The sequence below is a fragment of the Oryx dammah genome, unplaced genomic scaffold, assembly GCF_014754425.2.
Source record: "Oryx dammah isolate SB20612 unplaced genomic scaffold, SCBI_Odam_1.1 HiC_scaffold_29, whole genome shotgun sequence".
NCBI lineage: Eukaryota > Metazoa > Chordata > Mammalia > Artiodactyla > Bovidae > Oryx > Oryx dammah.
The window spans coordinates 21,428,711-21,452,078 of NW_024070213.1; the positions used below are offsets into that span (position 1 = coordinate 21,428,711).

Below are 23,368 nucleotides of genomic sequence, written 5' to 3' on the forward strand. Positions count from 1 at the left end.
GTCACTAAGTTTTGTCTGACTCTTCTGCAACCTCACAGGCTGTAGCCAGCCAGGCTCCTCTGTCCATGGATTTCCCAGGCAAGAGTACTGGAGTGGGTTGCTATTCCTTCTCCAAGGGATCTTCCCAACCCAGGGATTGAACCCATGTTTCCTGCATTGGCAGGTGGATTCTTTACCACCGAGCCACCAGGGAAGCCCATTGGGAAACTTGTGGTTTGGTTCAGTCACTAAGTCGTCTCCGACTCTTGCGGCCCCATGGACTGTAGCCCACCAGGCTCCTCTGTCCATAGGATTTTCCAGGCAAGAATACTGGAGTAGATTGCCATTTCCTTCTCCAGAGGATCTTCCCGACCCAGGGATCGAACCCAGGTCTCCTGCACTGCAGGCAGATTCTTTACCAACTGAGCTATGAACTTACTAGTGGCTAAATAATGAACTGACTTCATATAAACATTTGCTTCAACCAGCCTCAATTCATATGGATTCAAGGCCGTGCCTCCTCCTGTGAGTGGCGTTAGGTTTTCTAGAGCTGTCAGTTCCTTGCCACAGTTCAGTATTTAAGTACTGCTCAATTGTACCAGGGTTTTCATTAGATCTTAAAGCCATGCTGAAATCTACTTAAACGATGGAAACATTTTTGTATTAGATACCTTTCCCCTAACAGCTGTGTATTTCTTAAAAGACTTATTTATTAATTATTATTTGGCTGCACTGAGTCTCTGTTGCTGCATGAGGGCTTTCTCTAATTGCAGACAGTTGTGGTGTGCGGGCTTCTCATTGCTGTGGCTTCTTTTGTTGTGGAGCACTGGCTCCGGGGTGCACAGACTTCGGTAGCTGATGCACATGGGCTCTAGAGCACAGACTCAGTAGTTGTGGCGTGTGGGTTTAGCTGCTCTGTGGCAAACGGGATCTTCCCGGGTAAGGGATCAAACCTGTGTCCCCTGTGTTGGCAGGAGGATTCTTAACTACTGGACCACCAGAGAAACTATATTTTTGCTTTACCTGAATGAAGACAACTTGCCTATCATTTATTGTAAAATACTTCAAGTTCTTGCTACACTTTCTGATTAGTTTCATCATTGTTTAACGTAATCACTTATTCTAAACTAAAAAAATAAGTCGTATGAAATACAAACAGTCTAAACCTACCTGTGAGCTGTGAGCTAATTTATATATCAGATATTTATTGAAAACTGAAAAAGTGCTTGGCCTTGTGGGGAACACAAGATGAACAAGGACAACGTCCTTAGCTTGCAAAAGAGAATCCGGTAGGGGAGTTAGGAAAAAGAGAATCCGGTAGAGGAGTTAGGCTAACAAATGAAAAAGATACATGACAACACAGGTTTAAATGAGATTTTAAGAAAATAATCAAAGATGTGCATGTGGCGGATGTCTATCAAATATTAATCACTTGGTTTAGAGTACTGGCTGGGCTTAAAAAGAGGGGAAGTTGATCAGGCCAGGGTCAAGGTCCCTGGCCAAGCAGGCCCACAGACGTAGTCAATACAGGCTGAGTTCACTGCAGAATCAGGTCAAAGTTTCAAGACTGGAAAGTCTTACTGATAATCAGCTGTCAAAGTGGCTTAACAGAACCCCTTTCCCTGGCAGAGAAGCTAAAGTTTACCAAGCTAGCCCATACCAGGGCCAGACCTGCTGTTCCATACGGAAAAATTAAGCCCAGAGCTCCAGTACAGCTTCCACTGACAGGAAGCCCTCACTGTTAATGTCCATGTAACTAGGTCCCATAGGTAAGTCTGGGCCTCCTCTTGCTTGAGGGAAAGAGCTTGTTAAGATACTTCTTTTACCAGCTCCTTGGGGAGGTCCTCTTGTTCCCTTTCTCCAGAGTCATGACTCTCTGGGTAAGGTGGCCCCAAAAAGGAGAATGGAGCAATTGTGAATGGCCACAATTCCTCTCCTCATATATAATGACTATAAAAAGCCATCTCACGTGTCTGATACTTTCTTTCTGAGCAATCTCAGAATAGCTAAAAGCTCTAACGTGATGGAGAGATTACTGCAAGAAGCCACTTTGTCTTTCCATTATCAAATCCCCATGGAGCCAACAAGCATACCTAACTGCTGAAAGCTTCAAGGGGCAGTTTGTAGTGAAAACTGTCTCCAGTGACCCTGTCATTTCCCGCAGCACCTGTGGGGCGCTAGTGTGCTTGTCAGTTATTTCCCTTCCAAACAAAATTATTGAAGAAACACGTGTCGATGTGTCCTTCTACCCCATATCCCTGGGATGTCCTCTGACCATCTGGACCTTGACAAAAAAAAAAAAAAATGAGCCAAGAACTGACAGCCCTGCCTTCCCCACCAGTCTTCCACTAACTACATTCTTCTGTCTACTGAGGAACAGATGCACTAACCAAGAGAATGTCCAGCTGGCCAGAGGCTTTTGGACGGCTGGGGAGGCCTGTAATCATCCAGAACCCTCTCTGAGGTGTCCTAAGAAATCTGGATGCTCAGAAACTCCCAGTTAAGACCATTCAGTCCTTGAAGCCACCTTTGAAGCTAAGAGAAATACCGGATTCTGGGGTGTGGATGGTGACACGGAGATACACACGCATGGTTCCTGGAGCTGCCTCAGTGAGCCTCCGTTTAGGCCTAGGACACATCTCCTGTGCAAAGGGGAGGTGCTGAGGGTTCTGACCCAGGACTGGCCCACGGGTCCCTAGGGCTGATCTAGATGATCAGAATGAGTCCTTTTATTTCCTTGCTTTCCAACGAATGCCCCTCCCAAAGCTGGTAAGAACGTGGCTCATAAGAATCTTCCAGGTAACAAGGGCATATTCCTGGAGAAAGGGGAGGAAGTTACTTGAGTAACTAAAAGTCGACATGAGCTCATTCCTCCGGGAGCATCTGCCCAGCCAAGTTATCAGGTCAGAGGCCCGCAGGGAAAAACATCTGAAAGACGAGCCAGGTGGGATAATCACTTTCCAGGTGTGCCCTGTTTAAGAAAAACCTTGGTACTGATGATATGATTCCAAGGTAAAGTCCCACATAGTGGCCCCAGGAAGCATGAATTGCAGTCCTAAACTCAGTAACTGAGGTCAGTGGAACTCTAGTAACAGTAAGAAGGCTGAGTGCTGAAGAACTGATGCTTTCCAACTGTGGTGCTAGAGAAGACTCTTGAGAGTCCCTTGGACAGCAAGGAGATCAAACCAGTCAATCCTAAAGGAAATCAACCCTGAACAGTCATTGGAAGGACTGATGCTTAAGCTGAAGCTCCAATAATCTGGCCACTTGATGTAAAGAGCCAACTCACTGGAAAAAAACCCGGATGCTGGGAAAGACTGAAGGCAGGAGGAGAAGGGGACAACAGAGGATGAGATGGTTGGATGGCATCACTGACTCAATGGACATGAGTTTGTGCAAACTGTGGGAGATAGTGAAGGACCCAGAAGCCTGGTGTGCTGCGGTTCATGGGGGTTGCAGAGTCAGACAAGACTTAGTAACAACTTAGAACAACAATTGTCAGATTTAACACAATTACACTCCCAGTAAAAGAGTACGCCTACCATTCATAGTGCTGTGAATTCTCCATTACAGAGTTCTGAGAGCTACATTCTGAGACACGCTGGCTTCACTTAAGGAAAGAATCACAGCATAGAGGAAACACGTGGCAACCGATGACCTGAAAGTGACAGGTAAACTACGCTTGTTCTTAAGAACAGCAGCAAAAGCTGGTGAGAGAGAACTGGAGACACGGAAATCTTATTTAAGACTTCAGAGAGTTTAAAAGTGGTAACACACCAGTAACTGATGATTCCTCTGACAACTGAAATACCTGTACGTCTAACACATAATTGCCAACATCATCAAGGTCAACGGAACCTCCTTGCAACAAAAGACAAAAGGTGTGAAAGTGATCGTTTCTGTCAATATTTTGTTTTCCTTGGGTCAGATTTTTGAAGGTATGCTTGCCGATCACTGTGGGAGAACCCAATGTACACAGAGCAGCTTTGTGGCAGAGATTACCACACACTGTCAAACTGTACTCCCCGCTCTGGGAGACCATGTGAGTGGAAGGGCTTTAGGACCATCTGCCAAACAGGGGAAGCCAAGGATGAACAGTCGGCTTTGGAATTCAGTGAGACAGAACTCCCACACCACCCTACTTGAGGGCAGATATAAAACAGCCTTTACCATGTACTTTATAAAGTCATCTGGTTGCTTAGCATTTGCAAGTTGAGACTTAGTTGTGAAAACAAACCACACAAAAATACGTAAATTAGTTTGAAAATATTCCCCCTAAGAAATATTCTACGCACATTCTCTTCCTATCTTGTTGTACAACATGTCCAGGACAGGCGATCTTATCACCAAGAGTCCAGTTTAACCAAGGTTCACATTGAGCACTGGTCGGGTTCTTGCCTTGGGGTAGGAGCTGAGATGCAGATTACGCTGTGTTCACAGATTGCAGGTGAAAGGAAAAGTCCCAGATAGAAGCAGCTGGCTTTGAGCCATCTGTATGGGCACACAGATCTACGTGGCTTTCTGGCTAATAAATAGCAAATGAAAAGGCATTTGAGCGAAATCAAAAATACACTGGCCAATGGGGAAGAACAACCATATTCAAGTTAGGTAGAACAGTCTCATCAGTCAAAAGCTACAAAAAAATCAATTAATATGATGACCTCAAAGCTTCAACCATCAGTGCTTTGAGCTCGCTGTGGAATGCTGCCCATTTGCAGGATTCGTGAGATCCTGAGTCCTCTCACTCCTGCCCCAAGCCTTACCTGCGAGCAGGTGCACAGAGCTGAAGCTCTTCTCCAGTTTACCCAGGAGGACAGTGAGAAAACAGTCTGAAGCCAGAGAGGCCACATCCTGGGAGCTCTGATCGTACACAACAACCTTCTGACTGCAGTCAAGGTCGACCTACAATGTAAACGTGAGGCTGTGAGGAAGGAGGGTGAGGAACAGTCTCCAAACCGCTGCCACTGGGGCAAGTGAACTGCTTCCTGTTTTCATTCATAACCTGAATATCAGAGGGAGGGGATATAGGTGTACTAATAGCTGATTCATGTTGCTGTACAGCAGAAACAGCACATTGTAAGGCAATTATCCTCCAATTTAAAAACGTTTTTTAAATATATTAAAAAATATTTGAATAAAAATGAGACCTGGTCAATGTACTGGATAAACCAGGCATACAAATAGTTTAAATGCTTGTGAAAATCAACTTTTATAAGGCAAACTTGATGCTGTCTCTGTGTAACTGTGCTCACAACTCCTTAGTTTTAAATCCATAACACTATAAAAAGGGTATGAAAAGCATGTACAACACAACAGTATGCAACATAAACATAATGTTCTTGAGCTGAAGAAACACTTCAAAGTGCTTTCTACACAGTAACATACCAGCTGTTTAGTAAAACTAAAGCATGAACTCATTTTTATTCCTGAACAAAAGAAATCGCCTTACCTATCACAACATGAAATTCTGGTATCCTAAGAAAAACTTGCCTTGAAGATCCTTAACTTCTGATCATTACCTTCCCACAAATGAAAAGTACTTCTAAAATAATTAGTTTCTACTTCTTTTCCCAGGGCACTTGAAAACAATGACTCCCTTTCATTATGTTTGTAAACAACAAAAAACAATGTGCTGTGCATGCTCAATTGCTCAGGTATTAATTATTAATAACACATATGTAATATATTTATACATAATTACTAATTAAGTATTAACAAAATATTGTATTAAACATAACTTATTTGTGACTGAATTAATAAGACAATTGTTTTAGCATTAATAGGAAAACACAGCACGTGATCAAATTAAAACAGGTTACACCTTTCTGTACAATTCAGGAAAATTCTGAGCAGGGACACTATTTAGAATTAGTGAATTATTTCGAGATATCATAAGGTAGCAAAGTTTAAAAAAAAGCAACCAAAACTTCCCCAAATTACGTTCTCCCCTTAAAAAGGGGGCTTCATTTAAAATAGATCGCCATTCACTATGTTCATTTATTTTCAAAAGGAAAAGAAAAAAAGCAAGCATGTACCTTATGTTTGGCCGAGTGCTGGATGAGCTCCGTAATTAACACTTTGTCCTGTTGCAACCTTCGCTTCATAAGCTTGGAGCAGTTGATATTAATGGCCTCCAAAATGTGGGACGTATTGTATTCCACGAATGGCCGGCTATCAATTAGCAGCACTTTTTCCGTTCCACTTTCCAGCAGAGCCACCAGCCTCTCAGTAACAATTTGAGTTCCAATCATCTCATGGGCCATGACAACAATAAGTCCTCTTTTCCCACCTCTTCCTTTAATTTGCCACGATGATGTAATGGTGGTGTGCTCAAAGGCTCAGCCACTCCATTGTACTGAAGTGTGTGAGGTCAGGCTGGTGGTGACTGGATAGAGCAGAGTTAAACCCATTTTCGGCGAGAGCCCTCCAAGTGAATGTCTCTTTCTCTTTCCCGTTGATGTGTTCTCGCAAAGGCCTCCGTCCACAAAGCAGCCCCTCACATTTGATTCATAAAGAGATGACTGGAATAACCATTCCAACAAAAGATGCTTTGGGGCGGCCAGTGCATTACATCATTCTTTACCTCTGTTCCCTTGCTCCAACAGCTCGCCACGGGGCTGAAAAGCCTACACCGAGAGAGAATGCCAGACGGAAAACAAAACACGGGGGTCAGAGAGAGAAAGAGCAGCGGATTAGAGGGACTGTATGATTCATAATATTTACTCCATTAATCTACTTCCATACTTGATGCACTGCTTCCTGTGAACAAACAAACAAAGGACAAGTAGGTATGGCTTCAGAAAACATACTCGCGATAATTCACTTCCACCTCAAAATGTAAAACTCAGAGATGACAAAAGAAGACACAGTCGTGAATTGTAACCACCTGGGGGCCCAGAACTGATGGACTTATGGTACGAAATTAAAAAGAGCTATAAAAAGCCACTTCGGGTATCTTTATTCCAGATGGGTTTCCTTCATTTTATTTGCTTATTTCTTGAAAAGAGCACAAAGAAGAGCAGCCAGGGATCAGGTTAGCAATCCCGTGTTATCAGGACAAAAAAGCTTTTCTGATAGTGGGTGTGTGTGTGCTGTGAAGATTCCTTTAAACTGCCCTCTGGGAGAAGAGGCAGTAACCCGGGAGGTTCTGTAAATTTTGGCCACCTATTAAGGCAGACGGGGGACAGAATGACCGATATGCTTGTCACACCAAGCGCTGAACTTGTTGCCGGGGTCTGTGATGTTCTCGCTTCTCTCTGGGCAGACCCACAGCTAAGACCCTGGCCTGGTGCCCTCCCAGCACCTCGCAGTTCTCCTTTTCTTGTACCTTGTTTTTACGAATCTCATGGACTCCCAGCCTCAGGAAACCTCACAGCTTCACTGTGGACTCTAAACCTAACAACCCAGGCAGACAGAGTTCTAAACAGTGGCCCTGACACTTCCTATCCTTTTGTCGTTCAGTCACTCAGTCGTGTCCAACTCTTTGTGAACCCGTGGACTGCAGCACGCCAGGCTTCCCTGTCTTTGACCGTCTCTGCTGCTGCTGCTAAATCACTTCAGTCGTGTCCGACTCTGTGTGACCCCAAAGACGGCAGCCCAACAAGCCTCCCCGTCCCCGGGAGTCTCCAGGCAAGAACACTGGAGTGGGTTGCCATTTCCTTCTCCAATGCATGAAAGCAAAAAGTGAAAGTGAAGTCGCTCAGTCGTGTCCGACTCCTAGCGACCCCATGGACTGCAGCCCACCAGGCTCCTCCATCCATGGGATTCGCCAGGCAAGAATACTGGAGTGGGGTGCCACTGCCTTCTCCTGACTGCCTCCCTACTCTTCCTAAATTCCTAAGACAGACCTTTTCCTTAACACTAATTGGAGTTTTGTGCCCATCGCTTAGACCTCACCCTGACCTTCACTATCCTCATGTTCTTATCTCCCCAGTCCATCTCTGCTTACAGGAAATGCTCTGCTGCCTTAAACGAGACATCCACTGTTCGCACTCAACTTCTAGAGGATAAACTATCTGACAGCAGGTGTTTGTATTCTATTTCTCACCTCCACAGTGCTGTGCACATAAGATATTCAATTAACACTGTTAAAAGTAAGTAAAATTCTGTTCCAAAAATGACTTAAGATACTGAATAATTCATATTTGATTAACTGATAGTAGAAACCCTCAGGGCTTTCCAGGTGGGGCTTTTGGTAAAGAATCCACCTGCCCATGCCGGAGACTTAACAGACATGGGTTCAATCCCTGGGTTGCGAAGATCCCCTGGAAGAGGAAATGGTACCCCACCCCAATGTTCTTGCCTGCAGAATCCCATGGACAAGGAGCCTGGCAGGCTACAGTCCATGTGGGTGCAGAGAGTAGGACATGATAAAGGGTCCTGAGAGCGCTGAGAACCTCTCAATCATCACTGAGTCCTGTTTCCCAGTCTCAGACTTACAAATTATTGGGCTGGCCAGAGGATCGTTCGGGTTTTTCCGTAAGATCTGAAAAAGATCGACAAACTTTTTAGCCAACCCAATAGGAACTGAAGCCTGGAGAAGCAGGAAGAGGTAGGATGGAGAGAGGAGAGGTCTTGCCCTTAACTTCAGACAAATCATATTAACCTCTCAACCACATTCTCCTCATATATAAAATGTAGACAGATAACACTGGCTCTGTCACCCCACAGAGTTTGTTTTGAGGATGAAATTATCTCAGTAATCTCAAGTGATTAAGTCAGAGAGCAACCCATCATCACAGAGGAAGGAAGGAAAATACTGCAAAGATGCCAATGGTGAACACAGGTGCCTTGCAGCTGGAATCTGAAAGACACCCCTCAGCAAATAAAGACAGAGAAACTCCATGCTCCTCTCGTCCAGCTTCAGCCAGGCCGTGCCCCTTCTTACAAGAGCCAGACACACATGGAGTCAGAAGGCACCTGAGGAACCACCTCGTCCACCCTTACATCTTACAAGTCAGCTCCGTGTGATACACGGGTTCTCCGTTTCTCATCTTCATTACAGGAATGCGTTGCTTTCAGTACAGCCTAAATGGCAGTCAAGCACAAAAGTCATCTCTACTACAAGTGAAGAAATCAGAGCAGAGCATTCGTCCTCATTGACCAACCAACGTCTATTTGCAAAGCACCTACCCAGGGAGTTTCTGAATTGCATCCTGCCTGGCCGGGGACACAGTTCACAGCCGTGGCAGGACCTCTGCTCAGTCGGCCTGACTCCCACCCCACCCAGAGCTCCTACTCCCGGTTACCCCATTTTCCTAAGAATCCATTCCCGCAATGAAGCTGCACTGAGACGGAGTGACGCGTCTGGACCACGCGGGAGCCCAGGCAGCACAGGAGGTGGAAACCCGAGAAAGGGAGCAGATGAACGCTGACAATGGTCCGAGCCTCGGAGCCGGACTGGCTCCTCTCAATGGTGCAAGTCACTCGGGACAAAGCAGTATCTGGGTTAGCAGATCCAGGCACGAAGGAGAAAGAAGATGGCAAAAATGTGAAAACGGAGTTAGAAAGCTCTTGTGTTTGTTTCCCTTCAGCCAAATCACTGAAGCTGAAGGCAGGTCCAACTGGTCCACCAGGAAGAAAACAGTCACTCCAGACACAATGACCACAGTCTGCAGTCCCAGACAGAAAAAGACCCTTTTCCTTACCAGGAAGAGGTCTGGTCAAAGTAGCCCTGACATGAGGATGTAACGGAAACAAAGAGTGAAGGTGAACTGAGGATAAGTTATACCTTTCACGTTGTACCACAGCCAATTGGAGCTCTCTGATGGCACCTTTACGGGCACATCTGATTTTCTGTGATCCCAGGTGACTAAGAAGAGGCCAAGGCTGCTAAGGGGGTGTAGAGGGAGGGGTAACAATAGCCTTCAACCTCGTTTACTTGCAGCTACAGAATTCTGGGGAAGTCTTTACGCTGTGCTACAACTCTAAGTTCAAAATGTTCATGAGGGGTGGGATGGGGTGGGAGATGGGAGGGACGTTCAGGAGGGAGGGGACATATGTATACCTCGGGCTAATTCATGTTGATGTATGGCAGAAACCAACAATATTGCGTTTGCTGCTCTTTCTGAAGAATGTCAACACTCTTTGAGATCAGGAACACATTTGTAACTGGTTTGCTCTCAAAATCTTTGGCATCAGTTAGGATTTAAAAGGGCTTCCCTGATGGCGTAGCAGGTAAAGAATCCGCCTGCAATAACGGAGACACTGGAGACACTAGTTCGATCCCTGGGTTGGGAAGATCCCCTGAAGAAGGAAATGGCAACTCACTCCAGTATTCTTGCCTGGGAAACTGCATGGACAGAGGAGCCTGGCAGGCTACATACAGTCCAAAGGGTCACAAAGAGTTGGCCACAACTGAGCAATTGAGCACTAAGCAACTAAGGATTTAAAGGATACACACGGGACTTCCCTGGTGGTCTGGTGGCTAAGACTCTGTGCTCCCAATGCAGGGGGCTCGTTTCATCCCTGGTCAGGGAACTGCATCCCACATACCACAGCTAAAAGATCCCACACGAAGGTCAAAGATCCGACGTGCCCAACTAAGAGGGGATGCAGCCAAATGATAAAAGAAAAATACATCATTAAGAAGGAAAACCTCTTTAAAAAACGAATAAAATAAAAGTAGATAACACAGTATTTGATTGTTGCAACACCAAAAAGCTCATCTTATCCTAAATCTCTTCAAGACGTTGAGGAATAAAAATTTTCAGACGGAACACAGCAGCCCAAATGTGTTTAGCAAACCCCAGACTGAGTCTTGCTCGGTGGACTTGTGCTCAAGTTCAGATTCTCAGGGAAATTATGGAAAAAATAAAATCAGGTGAGAAGTTTACTGTTATTAAACTACAAACTGGTCTTAATTTTTTTTCCTCCAACAAAACTGAAGAAATAGGCAACAAGATACACCAAATAGGCTTTCAGCAGCGATTTACAAATAGAATTTTTAAAGAATTTCACCTTCCTCTTTTCTTAAAAAAAAAAATTTATTTTTATTTATTTATTTGGCTGCACTGGGTCTTCATTGTGGCATATGGGTTCTTGCAGCATGTGGGATCTAGTTCCCTAAGCAGGGATCGAACTCGGGCCCCCTGTATTGGAAGCTAGGAATCTTAGCCAACAAACCGCCAGGAAAGTCCTCACATAGACCTTTCTTTTAAATTTATTTATTTTTAATTGGAGGATAATTGCTTTACAATATTGTTGCTTTCTGCCATACAACAACATGAATTAGCCATAGGTATATATATGTCCTAGCCCTCTAAGCCTCCTTCCCACCTCCCATGCCATCCCACCCCTCATTTAAAAAAAAAAAAAAAAAGTGAAAAAACTCAAAAGGGGAAAAAGCAGCCCAGGATGTCTGCAAGCAAGACCGTCCAGACTCCAGCCATCTTAGTTCTACATTGGTTAAAGCTACTCTGCCTCATGTGCTGTGGGTTAACCCTGATAGAAATTCTGAGGTCTAGTATTTAGTAAAATATATTCAACAGAGAAACAAAAATAAACCAAAAAACCGTGCTCAGCAAAACCAAGAAGGTTAACGTGTCTTTCAGTCACCTATTCCTGCCTTGACTGTATTTTCTTACCCCAAAGCAGAGGTCGCAACCTGACTAGCGGTGGCTGTAACGGGTTAAAGGTCGCCTGAATCACTGTCTAGACAGAACTAGGCATGGAGACCACACTTGTCAGCACTGTAAAATCCAACCACCTTGCAACAACTCCCGGCGCAGAAGGAAGAACCCATGCTTGGAGAGGCTCAAGCTGTTTATACGCATCTCAAGGATGTTTACAGGCATCACAGACTCAATGGACATGAGTTTGAGCAAACCTCGGGAGACGGGGAGGACAGAGAGGCCTGGTGGGCTGCAGTCCATGAGGTTGCAGAAAGTTGGACATGACTGAGTGACTGAACAACAAGGATCCACAGATAAAGGCTGAAAGAGTAGCCATCCTGCCAAGACTAAACTCAAGGCCTCTGCTTCAGATGCGGGCCCCCCAGGCAGAGTCCAGATCTGTGGCGAGCCTTCACCTAGGTGCTACTGATGAAGCCCACTGTACTCCTGGCGCCGGCTCAATGGAGGCCTCCTGTTCACTGTCGCCTGTTCCACTGGCTTCCCCACTGCCTGACCACCTGACCTCCCCTCCTCTCTCCTGCGGCCACACCACGTATCCATCCCAGACACACTCCTGCCACAGGGCTCCCGCATTCACCCTCTGCATTTAATGCTTCCTCCCTGGGCCCTGCCTAAAAACGAGGACTGTCCCCCACTGGAAGTTATGGTCCTGAGGGAGTGAGAATGAAGGATGCCTGGATGGACTGGCTGAAGAAGAGAAATGTGGCCTGAGGCTGCTTTATTATTTATTTTTGGCTGTGCTGGGTCTTCATTGCTGCTCTTGGGCTTCTCTCTAGTTGCAGAGAGTGGGGGCTTCTCTCTAGTTGCGGTGAGTGGGGGCTTCTCTCTAGTTGCGGTGTGCTGGCCTCTCATTCTGGCAGCTTCTGTTTTTGCAGAGCACAAGCTCTAGAGTTTCAGGACTCAGCAGTTGTAGCTCCTGGGCTCTAGAGCACAGCCTCAATAGTTGTGGCACATGGGCTTAGCTGCCCTGAGGCGTATGGGATCCTCCTGGACCAGGAATAGAACCCATGTCCCTTGCATTAGCAGGCAGATTCTTTACCACTGAGCCACCAGGGAAGCCCCCAGAGGTTGATTTAATCTGAGAGCTAAGGAGAACTCGTTTTGGAAGGATATTTGCAATAAAGGTGGGCTGCAGCCAGGAAAGGAGACTCAGAACATAAGATGGGGAGTAATTAGTACATCCCGATTTTCCTGATCATCTGTCCAGCCCACTGCAATTCATTCAGTCAATTCACAAATGGTTACTGGGTACCTAATAGGTGCCAGGCACTGGTGTGGAAATGCAGCAAAAATGAATGAGGCAAAAACTCTTATCCTCCTGGACCTTCTAATTTAATTATGAGAAATGCATAATAAACAACAACAACAAAACATCATATGAAAGATAGTGATCAATGCTATGGAGAAAAAATTAAGTAGGGAAGGAAGCGGGTGCAGTTAAAGTTTAAACAGAGTAGTCAGAGAAGGCCTTGCTCCCTCTGACCATGAGGGAGTGAGTGACGGCTACATGGATGCCTGGGAGACTAGCTCTCTATGTCAGGGCTTGAGGCCAATGCATATATGTTGACCAGAGTAATGCTGAATGGGGTAAACGCCAGGAAAAGATGTGGCAGGTGTTCAGTCTTTCTTCAGAACTGTTATATCTTTTAGAAATGAAGCATTTTTAGCCACTTGAACTTCTAACTTAAGCATTAAAAAAAGATATATATATACACAAGAAGATATATATACATATGGATATATAAGACACATATATATATAAAAGATACATGTATATAAGATAGATATATAAAGTTTATATACAAAAAGTTTAGTATAGTTCCTTCTTTAAAACTACAAAGGAAGAAGCTGTGGTTCCTATATTAGTGCATTATCTGGCAAAGAAATGAAAAGAAACACTGTAATAAGAAAGATCATGGCATCCAGTCCCATCACTTCATGGCAAACAGATGGGGAAACAATGGAAACAGTGACAGACTTTATTTTCTTGGGCTCCAAAATCACTGCAGATGGTGACTGCAGCCATGAAATTAAAAGATGCTTGCTCCTTGGAAGAAAAGTTATGACCAACTTAGACAGCATATTAAAAAGCAGAGACATTACTTTGCCATAGGTCCATCTAGCCAAAGCTGTGGTTTTTCTAGTAGTCATGTATGGATGTGAGAGTTGGACTATAAAGAAAGCTGAGTGCTGAAGAATTCATGCTTTTGAACTATGGTGTTGGAGAAGACTCCTGAGAGTCCCTTGGACTGCAAGGAGATCCATCCTAGAAGAGGTCAGTCCTGGGTGTTCATTGGAAGGACTGATGCTGAATCTGAAACTCCAATACTTTGGCCATGCAATGTGAAGAACTGACTCATTGGAAAAGAGTCTGATGCTGGGAAAGATGGAAGGCGGGAGGAGAAGGGGAGGACAGAGGATGAGATGGTTGGCTGGCAACACCGACTCTATGAACATGAGTTTGAGCAAGCTCTGGGAGTTGGTGATGGACAGGGAAGCCTGGCATACTGCAGTCTATGGGGTCACAAAGAGTCGGACACAACTGAGGGACTAAACTAAACAAGAAAGATTACTCTTAATGCTGCTGCTGCTAAGTCGCTTCAGTCGTGTCCGACTCTGTGCCACCCCATTGCCTTCTCTGACTCTTAATGCTAATTTAATACAATTCTCCAGCTCCACAGATATGTAGTATCTAGTAAGAATCTTGGCTTTATAGCACAGAATGTAGTAAAAACATCAAAGACACGTTAAACAAGATGCGTGTTTGAATACAGCTACACAACAAGGACTTCCCTGGTGGCTCAGACGGTAAAGCGTCTGCCTACAATGCAGGGAGACCCAGGTTCAATCCCTGGGTCAGGAAGATCCTCTGGAGAAGGAAATGGCAACCCACTCCAGCACTCTAGCCTGGAAAATCCCATGGATGGAGGAGTGTGGTCAGCTACAGTCCATGGGGTCGCAAAGAGTCAGACATGACTGAACAACTTCACATACAACAAGGAAATCATTTAAAGGAGCTTCACATTAAAATAAAGAAAAATGTTTTCAAGGAGCTCTCCTTGTCAGAGGTGTATCAAATATGCACACAAGGCCTTTGTAAGCCAGACTTCTGTAGGCAGGGGGTTGGTGATACTAATACAAACTTATCATCTTTATTCATGCACCAGTTAGCTCACCCTCCCCTCAACAACGAAATTCCACTACATAAAAGGTGTGCTTTCCTGACAAAGAGCCCTCGTCACTCAGTCGGTAACGAATCTATCTGTGATGCAGGAGACCCATGTTCAATTCCTGGATTGGGATGATGCCTGGAAAAGGAAATGGCAACCCACTGCAATATTCTTGCCTGGGAAATCTCATGGACAGAGGGGCCTAATGGGCTATAGTCCATAGCGTCACAAGAGTCGGGCATGGCTTAGTGACTAAACTACCACCATTATGATCAAAGTAAACAACCAACAATGAGAGAAGATCATGATACGTAAAGAGAGTAGAATCAAAGTAGAGAACAGTAGATAAAGCAGAACCTCAAACACCCATATATATACAAACATGCAAACATATATATTAAAAAAGTCATAATAGTTTTGCTTGGGTGAAGTAAATGTAATATGTATTACATTCTTTTCTTTCCCATTTTTTCTTTCTGGAAAATGCATGAAAAAATTAGAAAAAAGGCATGACATCCATGCAGACCTTGGTCCTCAGTGGATCTAGTCCTCCTTAACAGCGCTGTCAAGAAAACTGGAGGTCTGGGAGAAACAGAAGATGAATAAACGATACAGGAAAACTGGGGTTTACCCTCAAGGTAAAAAGCTGCATCTCTACTTCACAAAAGGACTTACAAAGGATTATTTAATAATAATAATGCTGGGGGATGAATAAAATTAAATTTTAAATCACACACTTGTGACTATAAAACTGGACTTTTAAAAGAGGTCAGCTGATATATTTAAAATGGATAACCAACAAGGTCCTACTGTAGAGGACAGAACTCTGCTCAATGTTATGCAGCAGCCTGGATGGGAGGGAAGTCTCAGGGAGAATGGATACACAAATACGTATGGCTGTGCTTTTGAACTGTGGTGATGGAGAAGACTCTTGAGAGTCCCCTGGACAGCAAAGAAATCAAACCAGTCAAACCTAAAGGAAATCAACCCGGCATATTCAAGTAGAAGGACTGATGCTAAAGCGCCAATACTTTGGCCACCTGATGCAAAGAGCCGACTCACTGGAAAAGCCCCTGATGCTGGGAAAGACTGAGGGCAAGAGGAGAAGAGGGCAGCAGAGGATGAGACGGTTGGATGGCATCACCAACTCAATGAACATGAATTTGGGCAAACCCTGAGAGACAGTGAAGGACAGAGGAGGCTGCCATGCTGCAATCCATGGGGTCACAAAGAGTCAAACATGACTTTACAACTGAACAAAAGCAACCTATCTATGGCTGAATCCCTTTGCGGTCCACCCAAAATCATCACAACACTGTTGTAACATAATGCATAAATATTACTGGAGTATAATCAGCTATACTCCAATACAAAGAGTTTTTCAAAAGACCAACAATATTAAAAAAAAAAAAAAGTCAGCTGTGGTGTGACTCTTTCAATACAGAAGGTTTTTTCTGTATACAAAGGATTCATAGCTAGTTTTCTCTTTAAAATTAGTATATTCCCTAACACTCTTAACCTGTATTTTAATTTATAAAGTTTCCAAAACAAATCTACTTAAAGCATCACAAATGAAACCCAATGTGACTTTTACTCCTCTCGGTGGAAAAGCACAAATTCTTCTAACAAAGTCTCTGAGCGGCCCCATCACTGTCCTCAGTTCCAAAACAGACGTGCACAAGACTTGAACAGATTCCAGACGCGGCCTTCAAGCCTGGACCACACCTGCTTCTAAGGCCCCAAAGCTAAAAATAACCCTGGGGCCTCAAAAACGGGACACTGGCCAGGCCGGGGAGAGCTGCCGGCCCCCGGCTCGGCTCCACCGACAGTGAAAACCGGAGCTGCAAAGCTGGACAATCACAAGACCCTCCATCACAGGCTCCTGTCTGTCTCTCCATGCCAACCATCTCCATTCTAGGCCAGCTCAGTTTCTTTTCCCCTGGATGCCAAAACTAACCCTAGGAGCTCAAAAACAAGTGGGCTTTAGGGTGCAGATTTTTTTAATTAAAAAAAAAAACAACGTGTGGACCAGAACTCAGGAGACTTTGTTCCTAATTTCAGCTCCTTTACATAGATGCAAAAATGTCATAACAAGAGATATATCCTCCAAAAAAAAAAGAGAGAGAGATCCTCCAGCCTATTGTTTCCTCGCATGTGATCATGTAACACTGAAGGATTATTTCACTAAGAACATGATAAGATCGAGGATTCCCAAGTGGCTCATTGATAAAAATCCACCTGCCAAAGCAGGAGATGTGGGTTCAATCCCTGGGTCAGGAAGATCCCCTGGAAAAGAGAATGGCAACCTGCTCCAGTATTCTTGCCTGGACAACTCCATGGACAGAGGAGCCAGGTGGACTATAGTCCATGGGGTGGCAAAGAATCAGACTCAACTGAGCAACAGAATGATGAGGTCACCATCAGTGCATCTCAGGCCTTAAGGCAGCGGCCCTGACAAGGATGCGGCATCAGGGCTGATGTGATCCCTAAGCAGTCGTGTTGAGGAGCTACTTTACATCCCACAACACAGAAGTTACCACGGGTAAGCCCTGGACAATGGCTCCACAAACAGCACGGTGAGCAGAGAATTTCCTCTGTGGTGGGGGATTTCCAAGGTTGGTTCCGAGACAATGACTCCCGCTTCTCTGCCAGCCTCTGAGTTTGCAGGATTCCCCTCTGGGGCCATTAGGCTACCAGGTAAGGAAGAATGAGAGGGAAGGAGGCCGGGGAAGGGGCAGCAGCATCCCGCCAGGCTCCTGGGCTAATTTAATCTGAGTCATGAATCTGTCTTCTTGCTTCCCCTCCTGAGGCCAGAGGAGCTGCAGTATCAGGAAGCTGCTTGTTCTCAGTTCCTCAGTCAAGTCCAACTCTTTGCGACCCCATGGACTGTAGCCTGCCAGACTCCTCTGTGCACTGGATTTCCCAAGCAAGAATACTGGAGTGGGTTGTCATTTCCTCCTCTAGGGGATCTTCCCGACCCAGGGATTGAGCTCGTGTCTCCTGCACTGCAGGACAAAGAGGGTGACAGGACTAGGATCTGGGCTGAAGAATCACAGCCCAGAAGGAGACCGCAGAGCAGCGCAGTCACCTTCCTTTCTCTCTTCCTGATTAAAACGAAGCCTCTTCCTTTCTAAAGTTTACCCATTATCATTAATTCATTTTCTTTTTTCGGGAGCATCTGCCAAGGCCCTGTGTGTGTTGCTGTTATAATGAGTAAACCTAAGTGCTCAAGACTGCTTTGAGGTAGTCATCCGTGGACTCGGGTGTCTGGTCAACCTTTAAAATCTTTTGATAATTTACTACTGTAAAATAGTTTTATTTTAGAGGAGAGAGGTAAAACATTTCCAGTGTGGTGTTTCATATGTGGTCATCCTGAGTAGAGATGATTACTCTGGGATCTTACATTTTCATTAGCCCTTAAATGCCCTGATGATTTAGACTGTTGTTGTTCAGTTACGAAGTTGTGTCTGACTCTGCAACCCCATGAACTGTAGCCCACCAGGCTTCTCTGTCCATGGGATTCTCCAGGCAAGAATACTGGAGTGGGTTGCCATTTCCTTCTTCAGGGGATCTTCCTGACCCAGGGATCCTGAATTTTTACCACTGAGCCACCTGGGAATCCATTCTCTATATTACCTAAGTGAAAATTATTTTGTAGGTATCATTAACCAAAGTAATTAACAGAATCATGGGATATATCCAACAGCAACTTATTAGTATGAAAAAATGAAAGAGATTTTCAAAATGTAATTACCTATCTCTATGACAACAGTGTTCCAAGGCAACTGGCATTCAAATGTATTGCAGACAAAGCAGCCTAAGCATATATGTTTTAGTACGGGGCCATGGTCCTTTTCCAAGTGACCTGCAGCATCAAAGGCCACATGTTCAAAACTAAAGTTAAAAGCAAAATGATTACAAATATAGTAGACTTGCCACAAGTGATTTTAATATAAAGCAGACTGCAGGATTCTCTATTAAGTAGTTCAATGACTTAAAAAACAAAATATCCAATTTCATCACCTCCTCTAAAAAGCAGTCCATGGCATATATCCTAAGGATAATGTTCATAAAGCTCTACTGTTTTATCCCATTGTCCAGATTCCTAAATGAGTTTAAAAGAAACCTATCACAATTTCTATTAACACCTGTAAGCATCACAGAGGACTAAGAACAGTGCAGTCAATATTCACATTCAATGAGTTGTCAAGACCTACTGAGCGCCGAAGAATTGATGCTTTTGAACTGTGGTGCTGGAGAAGACTCTTGAGAGTCCTTTGGACTGCAAGGAGATCCAACCAGTCCATCCTAAAGGAAATCAGTCCTGACTATTCATTGGAAGGACTGATGCTGAAGCTGAAACTCCAATACTTTGGCCACCTGATGCAAAGAACTGACTCATTGGAAAAGACCCTGATGCTGGAAAAGATTGAAGGCAAGAGGAGAAGGGGACGACAGAGGATAAGATGGTTGGATGGTATCACCGACTTGATAGACATGAGTTTGAACAAGCTCTGGGAGTTGGTGATGGACAGGGAAGCCTGGTGTACTGCAGCCTGCGGGGTCACAAAGAGTTGGACAAGACTGAGTGAACTGAACTGATTTTCAGTCTCTCTCACCTGGATGGTGGACAGGGCAATGGCACCCCACTCCAGTACTCTTGCCTGGAGAATCCCATGGATGGAGGAGCCTGGTAGGCTGCAGTCCATGGGGTCTCGAAGAGTCGGACACGACTAGCAACTTCACTTTCACACACTGGAGAAGGAAATGTCAACCCACTCCAATGTTCTTGTCTGGAGAATCCCAGGGACGGCGGAGCCTGGTAGACTGCCATCTATGGGGCTGCACAGAGTCGGACACGACTGAAGCGACTTAGCGGCAGCACCTGGATGGCATAAAGGTGTGAAAGCTGTGTTCGAAGTGTATATAATGGCAATAGTAGCAGCTGATAAAGGAGGAACAAGCAGTCGGCCAGACCATTCCACTCTCACAGATGAAGCAGGACCTCCATTTAATCTGATGTGGGACTTCTGGTAGGTTAATAATATCCCTTTTACGAGATGTGAAGTATTTTGCCCAAAGTCACACAATTCATCAGTGGTAGAACAGAAACCTGAGTTTCTATGACAGAGCCTTCCACAATGCTACAGAGCTTACCAAACATTTTGCAAATTTTAATGGGCTCCTGAAAGGCACAGAAAGCAACAGATTTCAGAGGCTTCTCTGGTGGCCCACTGGTTAAGATTCCACACTCCCAACGCAGGGGGACATGGGTTTGATCCCTGGGAGGGGAACTAAAATCCTGAATGCCTCATGGTGCAACCAAAAGAGCAGAAAGGGAACAATAGATTTCAAAAGATGAATAACACGCCCCGTTTAAACGCTTGACGTGTGTGGCTGTGAAGAGAAGTGGTCTCACCACAGGGACAGCCTGTCACACAAACAGCCGTGTACAGAGTGGAGAATAAGACAGTGAGGCAACAAGCCCTCACAGAACACTAGGGAAGAAAGAGGAACCCTGGAAACAGAAGTCTGTCTGCGTCATGGAGTCACTGTGAGAACACAGTAAGCAGAAGAACCATATTTGTACATTGGAATGTTCACTAAAAAGCTAATAACTTAAAATAGGATCAATGAGAGCAGTATTTTGGTTAATACAGTAGTTCTGAACCTTGGCTGCACATGAAGTCACCTGTGTGTGTGTGCTCAGTCGTGTACGACTCTTTGCAACCCCATGGACTGCAGCCCGCCAGGCTTCTCTGTCCAAGGGACTCTCCAGGCAGGAATACTGGAGTGGGTTGCTACTTCCTTCTCCAAGCCACCTGGGCAACTCTTAATTATCCCGAAGTACCTCAGACCAATAAATCAGAACCTCTAGGGAGAAGGGCGTAGGCATCAGTATTTTTTACACAAACACTTAAAGGTGAATTCTTGACCTCCTCCTAGGGGTCACAAAAGACAGACCGTTTGGAAGGCAGAGTTTAAAAGGGAACAAAGGAGAAACATGGTGATGTGCACGGTGCTGTCATTCATCTGACCTACTTCTTGAGGTATGTGCTTTATAACATCTGCTAGAGGCATGATGTCCTGGATATATTATCAGTAATAGATCAAGCTGTCAGTGCCACGGAGTCTTGAATTCCAGTAATAATACAGGAGCACACGTCACTATGACTCCCAACCAAAGGCCCTGAGGATGTGCTGAGACACAGAATCCCACCGTGGCTTAATCAAACAGCTTATGGCCGAAGCAACCCAGTTTCCAATCTTTTCCCCATTTTTTCAGATGTAGATATATCCGAAAAAGGTTTTTAAAGTTTGGGAGGAGACAAGGTAAATTCAGTGTTCACCTGTGAACGAGTGAGTGCAGGTTAAACATCCCCGCCCAGGAATTTCCCATTACTAAGGGCAAGTCACCACTACAAGCGGAGACAGTCTTTTGTAACTCTTCCCTCTAGTCCAATCCTGCAAAACTTCATTAAATAAGCTGATGATGGACACCAAGAATTGGGCCTCCAGCCAAACCATCCATATTACAGTAAATAAAGGATATCCCCACCCATCTCAAGGTTTGCCAGCAGTTTCTTAAAAAAAAAAAAAAAGTGGCATTCAACCAAGAGTCCAGCGTTTTTATTCATGATATAGCTGATTAACAAACAATAGAAGAAACTAGATGAGGAAGTGCTTAGGGCTGTCTCCTTTGAACAGCGGGTCTCCCCAGGGCTCATTCACAGAACAAGTTTTTGAACACCCAGTCTGTGTGAGCCTCTTTGCTCAGGTACCTTGGGAGGACACAATTAAACGCAACGCCATAGAAAGAAAATTTGTACACGGGTATTAATAACTGCCAGGCTCAGCAGGATGGGGGTGCTCCAAGAGGAGGAGATGGGAGGACTTGCAGGGATGACGTCTGGAGGTCAGCGAGGAGGCAGCGATGGATCCCACCAGCACATATTTACTCTGGACGCTCCCCTACCCCAGTTTTGATGATGCTACACAAGCTGTATTCATGAACAACCTGTGGCCCCGGGAAGTCTGGGGGGAGCAGGGACGTCACTAGCCAGAAGACCCTTCTACGAATTCTGGAGGCAACCTCTTTTCAGCTGGTCCCTGAGACTGGCTGCTTCCTGCCAGGAAGTATAAACAAACTCATCTTCAGCAGGCAGACAGGCTGCTGGTTCTCACTATGGTCTTGACCTAGCAGAGGGGAAGGGGGCAGGGAAGAGGTGGTTCATCTTCCTTCAGACCCCAGGTGCGAACAGTCCCCTTCCCCAACACAAATACAAACATAGAGAAGAATGAATGGGAGGTACCCGCTTTACAACTCTGACGGTTATCTGACAAGATAACACTGACCTGACTTCTGTCCAGCAGCATTCTGTCCACCCGCAAAGTGTAAGCAGGAAGAATAAAAAAGAGGAATTTATTAAAATTAGTCCATTTTACTGGAAGGTCCAGTAAGGTAGATGAAAGGCCATAAGCACTCAGGAGGTGGGCAATCTAAATAGTCACAGACAAGAGAAGTTAGCTGTCTAGGCCTACGGTCCTCAGGCTTTTCAGTCTATAGACCACTTGAAAAAACAAAACTGCCCAGTCCACGTCCCCCTAGCAATGTTTCTCTGACTACAGGCATCCCTCAATAAACACAGGGAGTGGTTCCAGGAGTCCCCGTGGATACCAAAATCCTAGGATGCTCAAGTCCCTTAAATGAAATGATGTTGTACAACAGATACAGTCAGCCCTCCTTATCGGCGGGTTTTGGATGTGGAAACTACTCATAATCCATCTCAAACTCTAGAGGAAACAATGGCCAAGAAAGATCTAGAGAGTCTACAGTGACATATGAAGCCTAGGTCAGAATTTAGATATGAGAGTATGCACAATCCTGTACAAGAATGTTTACGGCAGCGTTATTTATAACGGCCCCACAGTGCTTCAGCTGGTGAATGTGTGTGTGTTTTAGTCAGTCCATCACGTCTAACTCTCTGCGACCCCATGGATTAGAATGGATATGCAAAATATAGTCTGTATGTCTATATCCATACAGTGGAATATGACTCGGTCACTGAAAGGAATGGATTTGATATCAACTGCAACATGGATCGGAGAAGGTGATGGCACCCTACTCCAGTAATCTTGCCTGGAAAATCCCATGGACGGAGGAGCCTGGTAGGCTGTGGTCCATGGGGTCACGAAGAGTCGGACACAACTGAGCAGCTTCACTTTCACTTTTCACTTTCATGCATTGGAGAAGGAAATGGCAACCCACTCCAGTGTTCTTGCCTGGAGAATCCCAGGGATGCGGGAGCCTGGTGGACTGCTGTCTATGGGGTAGCAGAGTCGGACACAACTGAAGCGACTTAGCAGCAGCAGCAGCAGCAGCAACATGGATACACTTGGAAAACATTAAGCTAAGAGAAGGGAACCAGGCACAAAAGGTGGGGAGGAGGGTGATGGCGAGTGACTGCTAAATGGGAAGGGATTATTTGAGGATGATAAAAATGTTCTACGGTTAGATAGTGGTGACAGTCACACAGTTCTGTCACTATACTAAAACACTGATTTGTATACTTTAAAAGTATAAAT

General features: G+C 45.0%; 1 protein-coding gene across 3 annotated transcripts in view; it reads right to left on the reverse strand.

The window, feature by feature from the left end:
* The window catches only part of DUSP16 (dual specificity phosphatase 16), an 89,512-nt gene that overhangs the window by 43,667 nt on the left and 22,477 nt on the right, over positions 1 to 23,368 (reverse strand). For all 3 annotated transcript variants that reach the window (XM_040235204.1, XM_040235205.1, XM_040235203.1), the window contains exons 3-4: positions 6,015 to 6,605; positions 4,743 to 4,881 (exon numbers count right to left, since the gene is read on the reverse strand). In XM_040235204.1, the coding sequence (XP_040091138.1) occupies positions 4,743 to 4,881; positions 6,015 to 6,242 (367 nt within the window). In that variant the 5' untranslated portion in view covers positions 6,243 to 6,605. The remainder of the gene's footprint in view (positions 1 to 4,742; positions 4,882 to 6,014; positions 6,606 to 23,368) is intronic.